We start from the raw sequence: 21,585 nt of genomic DNA on the forward strand, positions 1-21,585 counted from the left end.
TCAACGAGGCGGATCTTAAGAGCCGATTTTTTGCTAAATAAGGTCAGAGGTCAGGTCAAGGTCAGGTCAAGGCTACAAAATGCCAGTTTCTACAGTATCGGATTGCACCGGTTGTCGAAGAATGGACTGAGACTGATTGCTCAAAACGTGTTCTTAGGCTACCAAGACAGTATGCGTTGCATACAATGCCATGCAAAGGTCAAGGTCAAGGTCAGATCAGGTCAGGTCACCAAAAACGAAATATAGAAAAGAGCATGTGTGACACATGTTTTATGGGTCATTTTATTCATAGAATTCCAAACACCGTTCGAATTTTGCGGATCCGTCCACTAGTTTCGGAGATGCGAGGGCCGAGGGGGGACGCAATAAATAGCCCCCTCCCCTAACAGTGGTCCGCTCATAAGGGTCGCACTGTATGCAAAATATTTTTAGAAGTGACGAGGCACTTCACATATGTGCTGAATGAGCATGTTCATGGCGAGCGATCCCGTAAATACCTAATTGTTTCGCTAGATCATTTGTTAAAGAAGTATGCATACCGGGAACGATGGAGGGTTGATAGGATGATTAATGAATGGATAGGGGGGTCGATAGAGGGTTTATAGGATACGTACCTACTTGCCGTACCGTTCACCGCTTCTGGAACGGACAGCTCAGGAATATCTATTACTGAACGGCTCTGAGAAAGAAAAATGGAAACGCCGTTTTTGGCACACCGTTCGTGCATCTTTTCCGCATATGTTTTGTGAAAATTTCAGACCCAGGTCGCCTAAGATCAGGTCACCAGGTCACGCCAAGTGACCTCACCTCAGAAAAAATAAGAATACTCGTTATAGCTACACCGACTGAACGATTGCCTTGAAACTCAGCGATTGATTAGAGTAACTTAATCTATAAAATATACCTCTCGGCATTTTGATATCGGTGACCTAAGGCCAGGTCAATTTTGCGGTCTCTCCATTATAAGTCAATGCATTGACTTTGCAATGGGAGAAAATTGAAAAGCGTCTGTTTTGCACGAACGCCATTCTAGACACTCTCAAACATCGAGATGCAGGTAATTGGTAAAATTGACACACTGAACCGGAAAATGGCAACACATCGGTCCCTAACCGTAACCAAGTTTAAGCGCAATCGGTTCAGCCGTTTTTTAGAATTATAACAGGAATCAAACAGGTTGTTTGATAAAATAACAAAAATATTCGCTAAAATTTGCTTGATTTGTCTGTGCGTTTTTTTTTTTTGTTATTGTTTTCATTCCGTGCTTAGGTCAAATAGTGACTGGTTTAACCCGCGCCCCACTGGGGGGGGGGGGGGGGCTATTTATAGCCCCCCCCTCCCGTTTTTCTGCAATAACTTCCAAACCGCTTGACGAATCGACGCCAAACTTTCAGTGCCTTCGGCTGCATCAATTTGACACCTTGTGTCAAAATTTGAACTTCGTAGCTACCATAGGTCGGCCGGAAATGACGTCAGAGTGACGTCATGTTCGTCCGATTTCGACGCAGAACATTGAACCACGGCAATCGCTCCCAAGAGCTAAGTTTTTAAGCTAGATCCAATTTCTTTGCATGAAAGGACTCAGAATTGACCGCGCTATCAAACTGCTATCTCGGATTTTCAAAAATTTGAAAATTTTGAAAATTGTATATAATAATATTCAAAATTTATATTTTTATATTTTTTTTTCAAAAAGTTTTTGACTTTTCGAAAAAACCGGAATATATGTGACAGAACGCATGATTATGACTAACTCTAGCAAGTTTTAGCTAAATATCTTCAAAAATGGCCAAGTTATACGCATTATTGCAAGAAATTCACAATTATTAATTTTTCAAATCAATTTTTCAGTACGTATTTGGCATCGTACACCAATATAAATGGCACCATCGTGTTCCTGAGCTCAAACTGCATCCAATAGACACCTTTTTTGTTGAAAAATTTCAACTTCAAAATTTGACCTTTTTTGACCTGAAAGTGACCTGACCTAAGCTAATTTCGACTCAAAATGACCTTGAATGGCACAGACGACATCAAATTCGAAATCTATGGCCTAAATGGACCATAAAACATGTGTCACGTGACCGACGCATGATATAATATTTTCGTGACCTGTGATGACCTGACCCTGAACTGAAAATCAAAGTACAAGTTTGGTACCCTCAAGGTATCTAGAGCATCTGTTCACGAGTGTGGAAACCAAAAATGAGCCTGATCTGACTTGTAAGACGGCGGCCAGAGCCCAAAATGTGAACAAGCCAAAGTGCTAATAATTTTTACTTTGACCTGACCTGTGACGTCATCGGTGACCTCGAGGTCAATGAAATTAGGTTTCGCTCGACAGTTTTTCCGGGGCTATCAGACGCCGTTTGAATTTTGACGATCGGCCCATTAGTTTCGGAGTTAGGAGGGGGGGGGGGCTATGAATAGCCCCCCCCCCCCAGTAGGGCGTGTTATACACAGACCCCAGTGGGGCGCGGGTTAACATCTCGGCCGCAAGCTGAGAAAGACGAGCTGATCGCAGCTAGAGCAGCACCTCGTGTAATTTGATAGCTAACTATACAAAATGCTACAAAATGTATACCGAGAGTGCTAAATAGGCCGCAAGACGATAGCCACTTTTCCGTCTGATGTAGCCACTGACTCCGTTACGGATGCGTGCCGCACTCAGCTGAACTTCACATTCGGTGCACATATTTGCGTCATATGGTCCCGCGCAGGCACTTCAGATATGCTGATAATGAGGCAATCCCCTATTAGGGCGGTACTACGAACACGGCAGCTGGCACCGTCAGTCATATGCGGATTGCGGAAAACGGGAGCGGGAAACGGGATGGCCGGCGAGGGTGACAGGACAGCCCGCACGCCACACGGCAGCCCTGGCCCCGTCCTTGGGCCGACCGGTCCGGACTGGTGTGGGTGCGGGCCTGTGAGGTGCGCGAACTCGAGCGCCGAGCTGACGCCGGTCCGTCACAATAGTAACGGGTATGCCGCTATCGGCCCAATCAGCGCCGTGGCGTGGCGATGGCGGGGCTGGGGGCCGCCGGCTGCAGCCAGCAGCCCGCAATGTGCCGTCATGGAGCTGCACGGTACAAAGCAGTCAGCGTTCCCAGGGGACCACTGCGGCCGCCCTCGTCAACTGTTACCAGCCGCTAGTACCAGTCTGTTAAAGGAAATCGTGCGCAGGGGGTGCGCTCCGGGCTTTTAACATTACGAAAAGTGGAGACACCTTCGCTAGCGCTGTCAGCACCGTGAGCATTCTAAACAACAAATGCAGTAATTCCACCAATCAGCGTACGGCAATGCTCGACGACGCTCATTGGCTGATAAGCCAGTGACGATTTAGGGGGCCAGAGCGTTAGTGGTAACCTGTAGCAGCACGGCCGTTCATTTTAGGACTTGATTTATACATTATTTAGGCCAGTCTGATAAAAACTTGAATCGTTTATGAAAACTGCAATTCATTCTAGTAGTGGTCTGACAAGTCTTTTTGCTTTTTTTCTGAAAAAATTCGCTGAAACATGAGTTATTTGATGCATGCTCATGCCAAATTAGCCCCGATACCATGGCAACATGAGTTTATTCCGTCCCCAGAGTCGCGGTTACTTACTTCATTTGTGTACCCAGTTTTTCGTCGGGAGGTTTACATAGCCTTGAAGGAAATATACCACTTTCTTCAAACTAGTTTTTTGCTACAGTTTTCTGAGTTTTTATGCTTAAATTAATCAAAATAGAAAATAATAAATATTTACAAAAGAATTTTTTTAACTTTTTGAATTTTCATTTCGGAAGAACTATATTCTATATAAAATAGTGTTTGCCGCGGAACCTTGTTACGCGTTGACCAATCATAGTGCGCAGTTCAAAACCAGCTGCATGCTGATTGGCTGAGGCTTAACCCGGCACCGCCTGGGCTATTTCCGTACCCACGGGCCACGACAGCCTGGGGGACGGGTCGGATCCGACCCACCTTGTTATCTCGAGAACCAATGGTCGCATCGAGCCCCGCGAGGCGGCGCTCGAAAGGGTCTCTTCGAGACCTTCCCAAAGCACTCTAAAGATTTTAAGATTAAGGTCAACTTTCGGGTCAAGGTCAGGTCAAAGGTCAAAGTCTGGGGTTTTGCATGATTAGGCTTACGGACAGCGGAATCGATAGCTGCTGCTCGAAACTCACCAAAAATGACCTCAAAGACCTAGTGAAGGTACCATGTGCGTATAGGGGTCATACTAAGTACGGGTCAAGGTCAGGTCAGGTCACGAAAGGTCACGGTTTTACTTTCTGCTACATGGGCGTGCGACACATGTTTTATGGCTTATTTTTCACGCCGAAACCGATGGTAATGGTTATATGTGACCCTAAGTCACTGTGCTGGTGATAAGTGTGCATTGAAATCATAAAAAATCGTTTATACCATACATAACTAAACGAGGGCTAAGAAAAAAGTCAATTTTTCAGCTTCTTATTTTTGACATAAAAATGCACTTTTCTAGACGAGCTTTGTTCCAGAAATCTAGTGGTGCCATTTGTTTTCACATGCGATGTTCAGAAGTGCCTGTAATTCACGAAAATGTTTATGACGTCACCATGCCCTATGCATGTTGGAGCTTTTTTTTTACAATTTGGGTGTCAAAAATCAAGATAGAAGGTTGAAATTTGGGACATCTAATGTTCTAATAGAGCTCTATAACATGTATTCCGTTTTTTTTGGAAATTTTCAAAATTTTGGATTTTATTAGCTGTTTTCCAAAAAATATAGTTTTTAAATTTTAGGGGTGAAAAACGCATTTAATGGAAAATCCGAGATAGCCATTTTAAAAGAACTCGTTGAGCTGCGTCTATTCATGTCCTTAATTTGCAATTTGCTTTAAGCCCTGATTTTTGGCGATTTCTTAAACATTTACCACTTTTTGACTGAAAACGCCATGTAGTTACATCATTAAAATCGATATATCTCAAAATTTTTTGGACAAAATTTTCTTAAAAATCACACAGGAGACATCAAATTGATGGGGAAGAAGGTATGCCAAGTTTCAAGTTTATAGCGTAAGCGGTTCATTAGTTATTCAAGAAAAACGGAGGGGGGGTCGGATCTGACCCCCCCCCCAGGCGGTCGCGGGTTAACCCGCGCCCCGTAGCGGGGGCCGAAACAGCCCCCCTGTGCTTTTCCGTCGATATCTCCTGAACGGCTGGAGATATCGCCACCAAACTTTCAGGACTTTTCCGGGCATCAATTTTACACATTGTGACCAAAAAATTCCAGAGGCTATGATAGGTTGGCCACAAATGACGTCAGAATGACGTCATGTTCTGCCATTTTCGACCGAAAAAAGACTTTCGTGAGAAGAGCTGTCAGGCCTACAGCGTTAAAGATACAGATTAATGATAAGAAATAAAAGGTGTAGAATTGACAGGGCTACATCACTGCTATCTCAGATTTTTGAAATTCTTGAGTTTTGACTCCCAAAAATCAAAAAAGCTTTTTTTGGGATATATTAGCCAAAAATCCAAAAAGTTTGAGTTTCGAAAAAAAAACGAAATATATGTGATAGTACCTACCGTCTTCTATCTACATACCAAATTTCAGATCGATATCTCGTTGTTTTGGCCAAGTTATAGCGAAAAAAACTGTTCAAAAATGATGACGTCAAATTTTCAAACTCAATTTTTGGCAGTTCTAGACCATGTAGGGCAAAACAAAGACCACCATTAGACTCCCCTTGACGAGTTGCATCGAACCGATACCCATTTTATGCAAAAATATCAACTTTGAAATTTGACCTAATTTGACCTGACCTTGACCTGACCTTCACCAAAACGTGACCTAAGCTGGCCCCAAAGGCTGCGTGACCCTCATAATCGCATTTGTCATGTAAAATAGACAAAACATGTATCACACGACGCTTTCATATTGTGACCCCTAGTGACCTGACCTCTGTGACCTGACCTGGTATCAGTGACCTCATATAGCGAAGTATGTGTTTGACAAACATAGTACCATCGATGGTTTTCAATAACTTACCAATTTACTCGATTTCACAACGCATTTCTTGAAATGCCTGTAAACGGTGAAAATTCGACCTTTGACCTGACCTGTGACGTCATCGGTTAGACCGAGGTCAATGAAATTGGGTCACAAGGTAGTTCCCCGTTGGGGCTATTCAACGGCGTTTTCTGCTTGTCGCTATGTTGCGTGGTTCTCGAGATATTAGGGGGGGGGGGGGGCAAAATGGCCCCCCCATCAGACCGCGCTGCTCGGCAGACCCCATCAGGGCGCGGGCTACATTTCTCCAAGACTGGGGGTAAGGCAGCTTTGTTAATGGTATGGGCGCCCAAAGACATGGTTCCGGCTGTGCAATGTGCATTCGAGAGCAGCTGACCACTAATTTTTTAGGATTTGTCCATCATGTTCGCTGATAGGTATGCATCAACTCATGCCAGGTAGACCTGCTACTGGGTAACGTTGCTAGTCTGCCACTGTTTAACTCTCAAAGGCACCGATGCCTGGAGACAGATTTGCTTCCAGCGATAGGTACTATATGTAGTACTGCATACCACATAGGTGTACCCACAACCCACCTATGTAGTATGACATTTTTGATGCAGCCAATCAAGCACGACTTTTGTGTGTTTTGTGCTAGCCGTGTATCGGCGGGAAGTACAAGCACCTCCACATTGCGTGGCCTGACGTTCAGCTACGTTAAAATTAGACGATCCCGGTACGTAGAAGTTGTAGTAGGTATGTGTGTTGGCCCGGCGCCCGGCTGACGGCTGGCACCTGCTGCCGGCCCTGGCAGCAGCCGGCCGGTGACGTCACCTGCTCTGACGTGTCCGCCGGCAGATGCAGCTGAGCGAGGTGATCATGAGGACGCGCCGCTACCTGGCCGAGCTGGCCGGCAGTGAGCGCGCCACGGACGTCATCAGCCAGGACGTGTCCGTCGAGCAGATCCAGAGTCGGCTCAAGGAGACCAGCGGCCCCGGCGTCGAACAGTGGCTCAAAGGGCTCACCTACGACCAGGACGGGTGAGCGCGCAACACTCCACCTCAAACGGCACTCTGCGACAGTGCACGGGGAGGGGGACAGCGGCTCAAAAGGGAAACATGGGATCAGCGAAGGGAGATGTGACTCAATCGGAAAACATTATACATGGAGATTGTTGAGGGGAACAGAGACGGAATAGTGGCTCAAAGTACCTTTAACCAAAACCAGTACCTTTAGCTCGCTAATGAGCTAAAGGAAATCAAAAATAAGGGGAGCAATGGCCATACAGGGCAGCCTTGCGACCATGGTAAAAAGGTGGAGAGAGCAACGGCTCAAAGACGTCACATATGGCCATGATGTTGAGTATCCGTGACAGGCTGGATGATTATGTAAATAATAAACATTTTACTTCAAATGTATTCAAACATATTAGAAAAGAGATACAGAAATATTGTGTCTTTTTGAATATAGTTGAATGCTATGATGGTAGAAAATGACCTTATGCTCATGATACAATGAAATGATATTAAAATAAGTCCAAAAAGTATTATGATATACGCTGTTAAAATTTATTATAGGTATGACCTGACTGTAATTTGTTAGCCAGAGATCTCACAAAAATGTTGCACGCTATTTTGAAAGGATTTGAATTTGTTCGTCGACAATTCCGAAAATGTACATTCTGAAGACGACGCAAGTCGAAATATATCATAATACTTTTTGGACTTATTTTAATATCATTTCATTGTATCATGAGCATAAGGTCATTTTCTACCATCATAATATTCATAATTATGCTCAAACTAGCCATAGCTCACCTCCAACGAATCGAACAATAGTTGAATGCATTTGTACTTAGTAACTGGTTTATTATTTACATCATTATGGCCATGATTAGTGAAAGACGATTAGAGTACTGACTCAAAGGCTTCACTCACGACAAAGGAAGTTGAGCGCCTTGTTGACAGCCGGTTCGTGCTAAGCATTCCTGACGCTGGCATTGTGCTGTGTATTCGGGGGCTATAGGATCAGTTTCTGTGCAGTGTATTGGGTGAGGCAGGTGTTTGCTGGCATTTATACGAGTAATACTGCGCTGGGTCAACTGTTTTGTCATTTACCAGCTATTTTACAGTTATATGATACACGAGCTAAGAAAATTGTAGCCATCACGGGTAGCTCCAGTTTTGAAGTGAAAATGGCTATAGCCGCTATAGCATACGATTCTTGGTCAGTGTGCAATGTGCATGTCTAGTGGAGGACGTAGGGCGGCGGATAGCTGCTGGAGCGTGTAACCACACAGCACGGTGTCTGACTCAAGGATCTTCCTGTCAAACTTTCACCGACCCCACCGACACGCCCACTTTGCCACTACTGAATTTGTTTCAGGCATGCTAGTGGATAATCGTGACATGAAATATTGCGTTTCCAAGCATTTTCAAGATATTTGGTTTGTTCACCTCGTTTCCATCGCAGTTTGGTTTTAGCTGAACAGTATTCGTGTCTGCATTTGACAGCATATGAATACTGTATGCAGGGTAGCGGGCAATAGTAAAAATTATTGCCCGATGTGGCGTCACTGAAGCCCGAAGGTGAAGACCGAAACATTCTCCATCCGAGGGCTACAGTGTGTCACCGATGGCAATAACTTTTTACTTACGAGTATTGCCCGCTACCCCATGCAGTATTCATTTTATCACTGCTCACACGGCCCATCTCGTCTACAGGGTGTTTCACTAAAAGTGTCAAAAAGTAAATGCTTATTAAAGATATATAAAAGACGCAAAGCACGTGGTTGCGCACGTGGATTTGTTGCAAATTTTTGGACATTTATGCTTTGGCCACTTAACATATATTTTACACTCATACGGAGCGAGGGCAGGAGGCCAAAGTTACTAGTCGTTTTTTTTTCCTTATACAGAACAAGAACAGGTTATTTACACCGCAACAGGAGGGGTGAATTACACTTACATTTGGTGCTATCAGAAACATTAAAACCGTACGCCGACTTTTCAGGAAACGTTTCACTCTCTCACCTCGCTACGACCCAGATTATAAAAGTTTCAAAGGGCTTCTTGAGAGGTTTAAAAGGGTTCCTTTGATGCCGGTTCCAGTCCAAAAAAAAGGCGGGTCGCCCCCACCTCTCGGCGGAAATCGTTGAAAAGGTCAGGGTCTTTTTTAGGGCCTTTTAAGATAACAAGAAGCTTATTTCAATATCAGAGATAGCCAATCCCCCAATTTATCAGAAACAACCACTGTAACGGCTCTAGCCACCAAGAACTGGCTGGACCAGAAGTTCCGTTCCCGGGCCGAATAATCAGCTGCCTCACCGCCCGCCCCTGGCCAGCGCGAGCCCCCGATCTGTCACCGCTAGCCTTTGGTTTTGGTCAGTAGCTGTCGCAGAGCTGAGGAAGACTTAAGTCGCATCACTTTTGGAGCTGAAGAGCACAATGCAAGGCTTTGCCGACAGTCTGGACGCTGAAGATGAAAACGGGCTGTGAGGCACCTCCGGACACGTGCCGAAACGGTGCATCAAAAGAAGCGGCGGATATGTGGAATAGGTTTGAATGACGGTGATATCATTATTATATATTCAAATGTCCAACAATTGCGGATGGAATGATGTGCAAATGTCCATAGAAAACATTGCTATTATGTGCATTAGGGCCTTTTACTTTTTGACACTTTTAGTGAAACACCCTGTAGTAGGTACTACTAGCCGTTTTCACGACGGCCATCTGGTACACATTTTGTGCACGTTTGGTGCAGATTAGGTGCAGATTTGGTCAAATTAGGTGTAGTGTATCTCTTAGTAGCTATCAGCTGGGTTTGCACTAATTGCTTATAGGTATGCGGCTGCTTTGTCATATTATCAGAGAGTATCATCGATTAAAACACTGAAATAAATTCACAAAATAAAGATTTTTGCTGTAAAAGAGATTAGGTGCATATTTGGTCAAATTAGGTGCACTCGCCGGATAGTCCGTCTTGAAAACGGCTATTAACTACCTATTCGTGGTTACTTGATTTATCTAGCTAGACAAAACGTGTCAACTCTCAGCATAACACACAATTTGGTTGAATCTCAATGATGAATGTATTTTATGACACCACACATTTCTCATCACATTACATCACAATCAGGCTGGAGCCTGATTGGTGAGAAGTAGTTTTGCGTGTAAATACTCAGTTTTTCTCTGTCGCCTCGGCTTATCGGCATGTTGTGGTCAATTGATCCTCGCCCAATGCTTCTTGGACAAGTGCATTGTGACCTTGGAAAGCCTCCGTAGATACTCATAGGAAAACTTCCCAAAACTTCCCTCTTCACTTATGTCTTTTCCTAGTTGATTGATGATGAACTGTTTGATTCCGTACTTCAGTGAGTGGAGCTTTTTTGTTTTATATCTTTCTCCATCTTTGCGCTTGACAGTAAGAAAAAACTTCTTAGCAGTGTCGTCGAGGATAGCATTACTGTACTGATAGGTCTTCCAGCGTTACACCTTTAATGTTAAAATTTCCTGGAATTAGTCTTCCGACGATTTTATCACCCTTTTCGATCCTTTAGCTCTGCGTGAAAAAGGAGCTCATTTAATTCACTTAGTTCAAATAAATAAAAACGAGGCAGCTGTCATAACTGCACAAATATGTTCTTTCATGTATGTCGCTCTTGATGACATCCTAAGGGGGCCTCAGGACAACAATGGCGCTTGGCGCGCCACAATCGCCTCCAAGTTACTTGCCAATACTCGTAGCTTCCATATTTAAAAATGTAATTTTAAAATAAATCTACAAATAATAAAAATATTGTAATAAACTTGTTAATTAAAACGATGCCTTATCTAAAAACTTACTGAAAATTGATTTATTCATAGAAAAAAATATTAGCTCGATGTGTTTTTTTTTTAACTTGATTTCTTGCTGCTGCAGAGGGTTTTAAAATCGTCTATATGTTCAAAACCGTCCATTTCGTAGCACATTGCTGCCCTTTTTTGTCGCTAGGAATTTAATTGGTTTTCCAATGACATCAATGTTTGAGCGGTATGTGTAGAGTGCTATCAATAATCTTCAAATGTAGCTAGCCACTTTTACGCTGTAAAGGAATGGAGTACCCCTTGCGAGCATCAGGTTGACGGTACTCAGGATCTGTCTCTGATTTGTTGGCGGGGGAGTGACTGTACCTTCTAATACGAGCCATGTAATAATTTAGTTTTATGTACGATGGCTATCCCATTGTCTTGCATCATCATATTAGCCGCTTTCACGACGGGTTATCTGGCGAATTCACCAAGCTTTACCAAATTTGCGCCAAATCCCATGTACAACAAATATATTCATATCTTGAAATTATTTAAGTGTTTTACTCGAAAATAATGTCTTAATCTGTTGAGTGTTTAGTGTTTGAGCAAGGAGCATAATAAAATCGATAATCGACATAATACAATCAACAATATATAAAATATTAAATAAATGTTATATGAAAATTATATAGTATACTGTATAATACAAAAAATATTCAATATTTACCTTTTTATATATTGACAATTTCAAGGAGATCTGGTCATTCAAACTTATGTGCTATGCGAAAATAATGTCTGATAATTTGAAAAAGCAGGTATATCAGCCACTGTTCAACCCAAGCTGATGGCTTCAAAGTAGCATAATGAACCTAATTTGACCAAATCTGCACCACATCTGCATTAAATGTGAACCAAATGTGTACCAGATAGCCGTTGTTAAAACATACACGAACAGCTGTTTTTGGTGATGTTCTTTTTGCTATCATTTCTATTCTTTTGCTATTCATTGCTATTCTTTTTTCTTTGCTATCAAGATGAGGCCGCAGCGTCGCCAGGCTGCAGTGGTTGTGTGAGCAGCTCTCAGAGGTGGCGTGGGCAGACTGTCGGTGTACTGGACCTGTGTCCGCCGTGGGACCGCGCTCTGCTGACCCTCGTGTCGTCCCCCTGTGTCCTCGGAGCGCGGCGCTCCGGTGGCGGTGGCCCGAGCCGGGCCGGTCGGGGTCAGACGGTCCCGGTCGATTCCGCCCCGACGTCCCCCCCCCCCCATCTGACCGACCGCCGCGCCGGCCCAGATCCCCCCCCCCCCCCCACTGCCGGGGTCTGCCGTGTGTCTGCTGACAACGCCCCCACGCGGGGCGCAGGGCCCAGCAGAAGGCTCTGTTCATGATTCACAGGACACTCGTGGTCAATGGTCAATTGATATGCGCCTGGTACGGGGACCCGCAGTTGCTTCTTTACACGTACCCCAACTCTAGCCGTCTGTCCTGTCCAGTAACAACCGAGATAACATTGATATCGTCTGCCGGTCCCTGTACAACAGCAGCTGAGGTTTTCTGTGCGTACCCTCTGACAGCTTATCGTTGTTCCCTGTGAGGGTGGTGGGACAATTTACTCAGGTTCGCTGTACAGTAGCAACTGCGGGTCCCCGTACCGATGTCCTATTCTATTCAGCAACGGTTGATGAAGGAAGGAAAGTTAATCAAAATAGTCTCTCTCTCTCTCCGTCTATGTCCCTCTCTGACCTGTTTGACTGGTTCCGCGCCGGCAGTCTGATCCACCTGTTCTCGTGGTCGGGCCTGATCGACACCAAGACGTTGATGAGTGACCTGTTCCGCGTGCCCAACCTGACTACGGGCCGCATGGAGCCGCTCATCACCTCGCTCACCAAGGACGAGGAGGAGATGTTCAAGAACATGATGCGCCGGCTGCACACCATCTTTTCGGTGAGCGGCCGGGCGGGCTCGGCCGCCGTGCACAGAACACACAGAACACACAGAACACCGGGCACCGACCGCGGCGCACCGGACAATCACCGCGCGCCGCCCGCGCGGCGCGCTGGAGAAGCGCACGAGCCAGGCGCGGCAGATGCTGGCGACAGAATATTCCTGGGAGATATGTGATAATTTATATATACATTGTACCTATTTTAGGGGGAGGGGGGTGTCATAGCGAGTCCTAATCGGCATTCATTTTTGTTAAGTTGTGGCGCCTTTTATTCTAAAAGTAACGCCTGAATTATGGGTGTCGACCGTCATGATACATTACATACCTACCTGAGCGAGCTTTAAATATTTATAGTAAGCCCGTTTGAAACGCCTGAATTATAGTTGGCCACTTAAAGTCTTAAAGTAGCCTAAATTACGTTTTTGGTCATTAAATCTTATTGGGCACAAATTGTCAGTTTTTACACGAAAGGTTGGCTGTTTTTTTAGCTGTTTCGGAAGACTGAAAGACATCAAGCAAACATGCGAGGATGGAACGTCCCTCCTGCCCGATGTTTGTGTCTTCAATGGTTCTCCTCAATGCGCTTTAACGCTTAACCCGCGCCCCAGTGGCGGTCTCAGCCAACTTCGCCCTAGTGGGGGGGGGGATGGGTGGGGGCATATGCTACCACCCACCTCTAACTCAAAAACTAAGAGGGATAAAAAGACGCGGTAAAAAGCTGTCGATAGCTCTCAAAGCGTACGTTTGAAATTATTTCGGTCATTTTTCATCTTAGAGCAATATTGGGGTCAACAGAGGTCATCAAAGGTCGAAATTTGCCAATTGTCATAATATTTTTCAGAAAACATGCCGTTATCTCAGGACCAATGGTAGCTAGAAAAACGCATGGACAAGCAATCGGTAGCTTTTGAACTCTTCTTTTGATAAGGTCATTATCAAAGTTGACCTCAGGTCAACGGTTTAGCCTCCAGAGGGCAAAAACTCCAAAAATAGCTGTTTTTACGAAAAGTGTTTTTCGACAATAACTTTCGACTGCAAAAATCCACGACATTTACATTGCCATTGTTTGCCACATTTACATTGTTGCATATCATTCGATGCGTCTCAACAAGACAAACACAAGGAGACCATTCCCAGCGTTCTATCTCTTTCCAATCGCGAGTTATTGGCAAAAATCTGTTTGTAGCCTCAAATGACCTCGGATGACCTTTCTAGAGGCTATCAGCAAAAATGACACCTCGGTCATCACGGGTGGTCCAAATCATTGTGATTCTGAAATATTTGGACTGTTCCTATGCGTACACGCGGATCTAGAGGCATTCTCATTTTTCTCCTATGGAAAGGTCACGCCTCTACCTGACCTTAGGTCAAGGATAGAAAAATCCGAGATATAAAAATTGTAGGCGTCCATCAGGGTTGTACACAACTCAATCAATAGCAATCAATTCAATCACGACAAATTTGGGAAACCAATCAAATCAATCAAGTCACAGCAGTTTTCGGGAATTGATTCAATCGACTCAAACGCGACAATGAAAGGAATCAATCAACTCAATCAAACGACTCAAACCAAGACATACATTAGGTTTTTTGCCCCACCAACTTGGAAAAGTGTCCATAGCAGTCTGGTGTACCTACCTACCTTCTTAGTACCTACCTACAGAAGAAATATAAAAATATTGTCATTTAAAATTATAAATTGCCATGCCATTCAAAGTTTCTATGTAATAAGGAAGGATACCTAGTGATGGACAGGTGGATCATGATATTGAGGTTCAATGGGTAGAATTGGAGCAGAAGTTTCATTTAATGGGTGCAAAATAACCCAGTAGTTGACTCGCCCCTTAACCCAAATCACCACCTTTCACCTAAAAGTTGTCAGTTTAATTTTGGCCATATTCCAACTCCATTTACACTTAATATCAGATATTGCAGTTGAAAGTTGGCTGCTCGGATTTTGGCAGTGTTCGTGATTTGGCCATTTACCCTACACCATGTTTATTTTAATGGGTAATATGCATCAATAACATATTAACCATAGGGAAATAGAAATAAATATCTTACCTGCATCATGCATGTGACGGTTTCGGTTAGACAGAGACTGACGGGCAGCCTGAAAAATATTTCCACACAATGTGCATTTGAGACGTGGGATGTTGTCAGATTGGGAAGGAAGAGATTTGAAGCATTTAGCGGTCCACGACTCTGGACGTGGCATGTCAATGTTAGGTACCTATGTGAAGAATTCAAAACATTTTATTGCAATACAATTTGAAACTGTTAGGACTGGGGGATAGGGATGAGGATTAAAAATATATTTAAAAGGAAATGGAGAGGACAGGGACTCTGGAACCACAGGATAAGTTAACAATGAAAAAATGAAAATAAGAAACAAATGAAAACGTTTTGCCAATAAGTATGCTAAGCTTTTAGAAATCCTTATTCTACGTCTTTTGATATTTTGGTAAGATGACGTCATTGATTATCATGTAGTACGGTAGATGATCATAAAATAAATCGGTTGTACAGTCTGTCTTGAAAGTACCGCAGCATGGCAGGGTGGCGCTGGTGGGCCGGCGCAGCGGAGGGCGGTCAGGTTTGAGGGCCACTGGATCGCCTGACCCTGGGGGGGTGGGAGGGGAGGGAGGGAGGAGAGGGTTGGGCGCGAGTGAGCGGGCTCTCGGTGCTGCCAGTGCGGCAGACAAGGCGCTGTTTATTAATACGATATACAGAGACACCAGCTAAGCGTAGTAATTCTCTTCCTGACATGAAAGTTTTGATAAATGGAAAGTGAAGCTTCCCTTTCGAGCCTCGCCAGACATTTACGTGTTACACTTGTAATCCGGCCAGAGGACAGCGGATGCGGCCTCCGTCGTTTCGCTCAGATTAAGCTAGGGCTTCCAGAAAGTTGTGTGCGTGGTTACGAGACACACATTGACAGTATTGGCTGCTTATAGCGTCTACTGATGGAAATCGGGTCCGTAGGAACCCGCCTTACAGCCGTTCGGCTCCTGATCGGATATGTGAAATGATCAGGTCGGCCCTGATCATTTCACCTGCTGGGACCTGATGTTTCAATCACAAAATGCCTGGAAACGCGTAGATAATATGCGCTGACATGCACGGAATCGGCATTTTGGCCTGACATGGTGTCGAGACTCGAGAAGGAAGTTACGGGTCAAAGGCCATTGGGTTCAGGGTCATTTTCAGGAAAGATATAACATTGATCAATTCGAGGATATTGAAAGTTTTGTCGTGGTCGGTCGGTCGGTCGTATTTTACGCGAGTTATTCGTGAAAAAGCCGTGAGGAACCTCCTCCTGTAAGTGTGAAGGTCAGGGGCGGATCCAGAAAATCTCCAAGGGAGGGGCCATTAGAAACCAGGAGGCCCCCCCCCATAATCCCACCTGTTGGAGGCCCCATCTTCCCACTTGTTGGCCCCCCCCAAAAAAAACTGCGTCTATTGAGCTTATCTAGCTGTTCAGGCAACATCTCAACATCTGTGCAGGCTTGGAGGCCCTCTGTGCAGGTTAGGAGGCCCTGTAAAAGTGGTCATCTCTGTGAGTATAAGAGACCTCCAAGTTATGAAAAGCTTTACCAATCTTCTAACAAAGAAGTCTTCTCAGCTAGTCTTCTAAGAAATAACTAAGTGGTAGGCTAAAAAAACTCATCGGATTTCGGCCACTTTATTTTCAGGAGGCCCCCTTTTCAGCTTTTTAACTTTTTAGCTTTTTATTTTATTTTTGAAAAAAATCGGCCAAGGGGGGGGGGCCATGGCCCCCATGGCCCCCCTTGTATCCGCGCCTGGTGAAGGTTAAGATCTCAGGTCAGCCGGTGACCTCTCGAGCATTTTTTAGTGCCGGCGAGCATCATAACTTTTCCTGAGGCTAGGACACTATAGTGTAACCTAAGTGACGCGACCTTAAAAGATCTGGGTCTGATTCTTTCCGCCATCAAAAGTGTTTAAAAAAGATGCAATATCAGGTATGTGTGGAGGGACGTTGCAGCCCCCCCCCCCCAACGCAGCAGTGTGCAGAGAGCCTGCTTTGTGAAGCAATAAATCTAGCCAGCTACTTTGAACCCGAAAATATAAAGAAGGGTTCTGAGTCGCGACGGCGCTGTTACGACTGCAACTCCAAATCTGACTTCGGCCTGCTGATCGGCTCCGACTCCGACTCTGACTCCGGACCAGTGCACTGCCATAAGCATAAACGTATCACTTGCAGGCACGGGGATTGACGTAACTCTTCCGGACTGCTTTGGTAGCTATTTTAGACTCTGCAACATTTGTTGGAGTCCGCTAAAATTTTCAGCATCTTATGGAGGAGAGGAGAGAGAGAGAGAGAGAGAGAGAGAGAGAGAGAGAGAGAGAGAGAGAGAGAGAGAGAGAAAGAGAGAGAGAGGGAGGGAGGGAGGGAGAGAGAGAGAGAGAAGAGAGAGAGAGAGAGAGAGAGAGAGAGAGAGAGAGAGAGAGAGAGAGAGAGGAGTTTTGATAGATCATTAAACGAATAAAATTCACACCATACAGCCTTGTATGATCTCAACTCTCATCTTGAGCTGAACAGTGAACAGTGAGCACTCAGGAACTGAAATATTAATATGCCGCTAGCTGTTCATACCTATAATCTCAGTGACCTGCCGCACAAATACGCATACTCCGTGTTTGGTATACGATTATCAATCCTCTAACTGGAAGTAGGCGCTACGAACAATTGCTTGGCCAGTCGATCGTAAAATGAAAATTTTTGCCTATAACTTTTATGTATAGTAAGTAAGGAGTATAATGTGTTAGTTATTTTGTGATGTTTCTTATGTAGCAGCCATTTGCCTTTTAGTGTTTTTTTTTTTTTTGCATGACAATGATTATACTTCTAATAAGATGGAATAGTAATCTTTGGCACATAACTAAAGGAAGACAAAACACCCAAGTGTAGGATTTGCTTTGGCTTCCTTTAGTTATGAGCAAAAGGTTACCATTTTATCTTTCTTCCATTGGCTTTCGCTTAAATACTATTGTGTTTCAATCTCAACAAGGGTGGTGAGAATGGGAGTTTTTTACTTTTTATCTCGCATAAATAAATACGAAACAGATTACTTTATCCTAAGTTATTGAATAAAGCGATCAGATTTTTTAAACCCATAGTTAATCTGAGATTTTCGACAAACTACTGCGTTGACATTGTTCTGTGTTGTTATTCACATTGTTATCAGTTTTATTACATTTATTTTGCTCCGTTCCATGATCGTAAATTATTGTTCATTTGTTCAATATATGTCATGTTCTGATAAAAATGCAAGTATTTTGCGCGCTCAGCATTTAGATTGGCTTCGTCTGTCTTTTCGTCGAGAATAAAACGGTTCCAAGGGTGACCCGGCCACCGAGGGATCGGCCGGGCCGGTCAAGTTCTCCACTCGTGCTCGCAGACGGCCCGTGCCCCCGGGCGACAGGCGCCGCAGCGGGGTGGAAAGAGTAAGGGAGAGCGGCACCCCACGCGACCTGCCCGGTCACTCTCTCCTGGCTCACTGCCGTCACGTGCTCTGGGGCTCTCAAACCACCGAGCTCCCGGCCTTCAGTTCGCCGGGCCGCCGCAGCCCATGCTGCGGTACTTTCAAGACAGACTGTACAACACCAATTTCGTTTTAATTATTATTTTATTTGAAATAAAACCAGTTTATAATATTCGGTAAAATATTTTAAGGAAAATGAAATATATTAATATGTTATGCTTAGGCCCTCAAGAGAAAAGGATCAACAAACGTTCTGCTGCAAATTAAACAATGCAGCAAATTAGCTATTAATTACGCAAACGTAATTAGCGAGACGAAAACGGCGCTTTTGTTTCAGTTATTTTTGTAGGGGTTTCAGATATTTTATAGAGTTCAGTGGGTTGTTTCTGAGGAGATGTGGAGATGTAAATTATTAATCAATCACATTTTATTAGTATATAGGGCCTTGCACTTTATCTCATCTGGATTAAAAAAAAACGTTTCCTGCTGAGTGCAGAAAGGTAGGTAGGTGCATCGCCAGGTTCTATCACCAGGATTGGAGCAGTTATTGCAGTTGAAAGTCAAAGTTGGCTGTTCATGTTAAGGCCCTGTTCTTTATTTGGCCATCTACCCCATATTGCAGTTGTGATGACAAGCAGTTTTCAGTGTAGTTTTGTGATCTTTGATGTCATCAATTGGTGTCATTATTTTTCGTCAACTAAAACTTATTTGAACTTTCCATTCAATCGACTCAATCATACGAGTCACTCTAATTTTCGGGAATCAAATCAGTCAACCAGTCGCTAAAGTCAAACGAGTCAGTCAACCAGTCATCTCGAAAAGTCAATCGACTCAATCCAATCAACTCAAAATACGCGTTGAATCAAATCAATCAATTCAATCGACTTGATTGGTATACAACCCTGGCGTCCATAACAGCATGCAATCCACCAAGTTTAAAACGTTTCTGACAAACACTGCAGGCTGGACATGATTGTAAACTTTTTTAGGCTTGGTCAGTTAACTTGACCTGGTGACCTGACCTGACATGACCTGGGGTCAAAAATTTCACACATTGTCCAAAATTGATGTACTAAAAGCTAACCCAAGCGGCGCGGCGCTACGCGCCGCGGTTTTTTATTCGCACGCAAAAAACGCGACAGGGTGGTAACATATGCCCCCCCCCCCACTGGGGCGAAGGTTAACCCCCGCATAACTGGGGTATTTTCCATAACGCGGTTGACTAGGGGGGTGGGGTGGGGAGCTCTACAGCCCCCCCCCACCCATACTTTACTCGATTGTTACTTATTTTTAAGCTCAGTCATAGATAACATGATTCATGTCATCTATGGTTCAGTCATAAAATGATCTGGGAAGTTTTCGAATGAAAATAAAATTTCGGCAGCCTGAAGGTGAAAATGTGTCCGGCGGCCGAATATAACCCAGCAGGCGCGTCCCCTTCCCCTGTCTGTAATGACGAGTGGTGCGCTGGAAGGGTCCTGGATTGGGCTCTGGCCGGATGCCACCTCATGTTCGCAATGTACACCGCACAGACTGTCGCCGGCAGTGCTTATTTATTTAGCATGCGAGTTCCTACGACGAGAGCAGGCGAAACTCGCCAAGCATGTTATGTAATGCCCTGTGGTGAGTGGTGAGCTGGCTGCGCCCGTCAGTGTGCCCTGCCCCGGGGGTGACGAAATAGGGTCACACGGCGCACTTCGAGCAGACGCGGCCGGGCGCCGCGGCAGCGAACGGGCAGCCGTGAGCCCCATGTCGGACGTAAGGGCGTTATCAGCCTTTTTCAAAAGTTCCGAGTTATTCAGTGTAGAAGAAGGTAGCTGGTGCCCCAATCTGGGACCACTCATCTCAAAAGCACCTAATTTTCAAATGGTAGCTCTTCAAAGCTGATCTGTCTGTTATCAGAGAGCTTCTAGCGACGAGTCTCAGGTATTTGGATAATTTATCTATTAAGCACATAAGCTGAAAACTAGCTAAAGAATTCCTAGAGATATTGGCATTGCCAGCTATGCGCACAATGACTCTTCGACGTTAATTAGTGAAATTAAAATAATCTGGATTTATTTCTCTATTTTCAAAAGTTAGCAGCACATGGAACTAGTCGCCAGCACATGGAGCTTAAGTCAGCTGTGCACCGCCTGCCCTCGGCGGATATGCGCCATTTGAATTTTCGAACAAATCATTGATTTATTGTATTATTGCGGTTGCTTCGAGTTGATGGTAAATAGCGTGGCGCCAATCTGAAGAGAGCAAGATATTCGGTGTAGTGGAAGGTGGGCAAGAGGGCCCACTGCACTGGAGAAACCGGATCACTATGTTGATTTGTTAAAACGTGATTGCTTTTTTTTTATACAATTGTGCAAAGATTTGGGCACGACATAACTCATTCATTGAAATTTGCAACTGAGAGCTGGCTGAATTCGATGATGGTCAGCCAGCACTGTGCAGTGTGCGGGTAGCCTCCGACACTGGGCCGCCGATCGTCCGCGTATAGGTGCTGACCGGGCGCGCGCGGTGGCCGTGTTTCAGTATGCGCGCGAGTGCGACGTGCGGGTGATGGTGGACGCCGAGCAGACCTACTTCCAGCCGGCCATCTCCCGACTCACTATGGAGCTGATGCGCAAATACAACAGGGAAAAGGTGAGTGCGCCACACCCGTCGCCGCGGCCGTCTCCTGCATAGGCGGCGGAACGGGGAGGGCGCCGGGGCACCGTGTCCCCTTTGATTTTGGCATTTTAACCCTCGCCCCGTTGGGGTGGGCCATTTTGGCCCCCCCCTGTGGTTTTTCCTGAATAGCAAGAAAACGGCGGCGCGCAGCGCCGCCAAATTTTCAGTACGTTCCCGGGCATCAATTTGACACCTTCACACCAAATTTCAAGTCTTAGGTCACCTTAGGTCAGGAGTTATTGAGGTCAAACTGAGGTCATGTTCGAGCAAAAATGAGCAAAAAACATGCAATCTTGAAACGCTCACCAAATCTACAGTTATCAAGCAATTTCAAAGTTCTTTATATGGTCTAGTAGACAAAAAGCGGCGCTACAAAACTGCTATCTCGGATTTTCAAAATTTTTGGTTTTTGAAAAAAATCAAAAAATTGATTTTTTTTAGAAAAACTTTGAAAAAATCCATTTTTTTTTTCGAATTTCGAAAAAAAACGGAATATATGTGATAGTCCCAGCGCTCTTCTATATACATACCAAATTTCAGATCGATATCTCGTTTTTTGGCCAAGTTATAGCGAAAAAACTGTTCAAAAATGATGACGTCAAATTTTTGAACTCAATTTTTAGCGATTCTAGACCACGTACGGCAAAACAAAGACCACCATTGAACTCCCCGTGACGAGCTGCATCGATTCGATAC

The 21,585-nt window shown here is 44.6% G+C and overlaps 1 protein-coding gene across 3 annotated transcripts in view; it reads left to right on the forward strand.

Annotated features, from left to right (window-relative positions):
• The window catches only part of LOC122379743 (proline dehydrogenase 1, mitochondrial-like), an 85,720-nt gene that overhangs the window by 50,680 nt on the left and 13,455 nt on the right, over positions 1 to 21,585 (forward strand). For 2 of the 3 annotated variants that reach the window (XR_006256381.1, XM_043362581.1), the window contains exons 7-9: positions 6,840 to 7,021; positions 12,543 to 12,717; positions 20,752 to 20,862. Coding sequence is in view for 2 of the 3 variants with exons in the window: in XM_043362581.1 (XP_043218516.1) it covers positions 6,840 to 7,021; positions 12,543 to 12,717; positions 20,752 to 20,862 (468 nt within the window). In the remaining variant the exon portion in view is untranslated. The remainder of the gene's footprint in view (positions 1 to 6,839; positions 7,022 to 12,542; positions 12,718 to 20,751; positions 20,863 to 21,585) is intronic. The other variant, XM_043363419.1, reaches the window with a different exon arrangement.

This window comes from Amphibalanus amphitrite, unplaced genomic scaffold (assembly GCF_019059575.1).
Source record: "Amphibalanus amphitrite isolate SeventyFive unplaced genomic scaffold, NRLGWU_Aamphi_draft 000000F_arrow, whole genome shotgun sequence".
Lineage (NCBI taxonomy): Eukaryota > Metazoa > Arthropoda > Thecostraca > Balanomorpha > Balanidae > Amphibalanus > Amphibalanus amphitrite.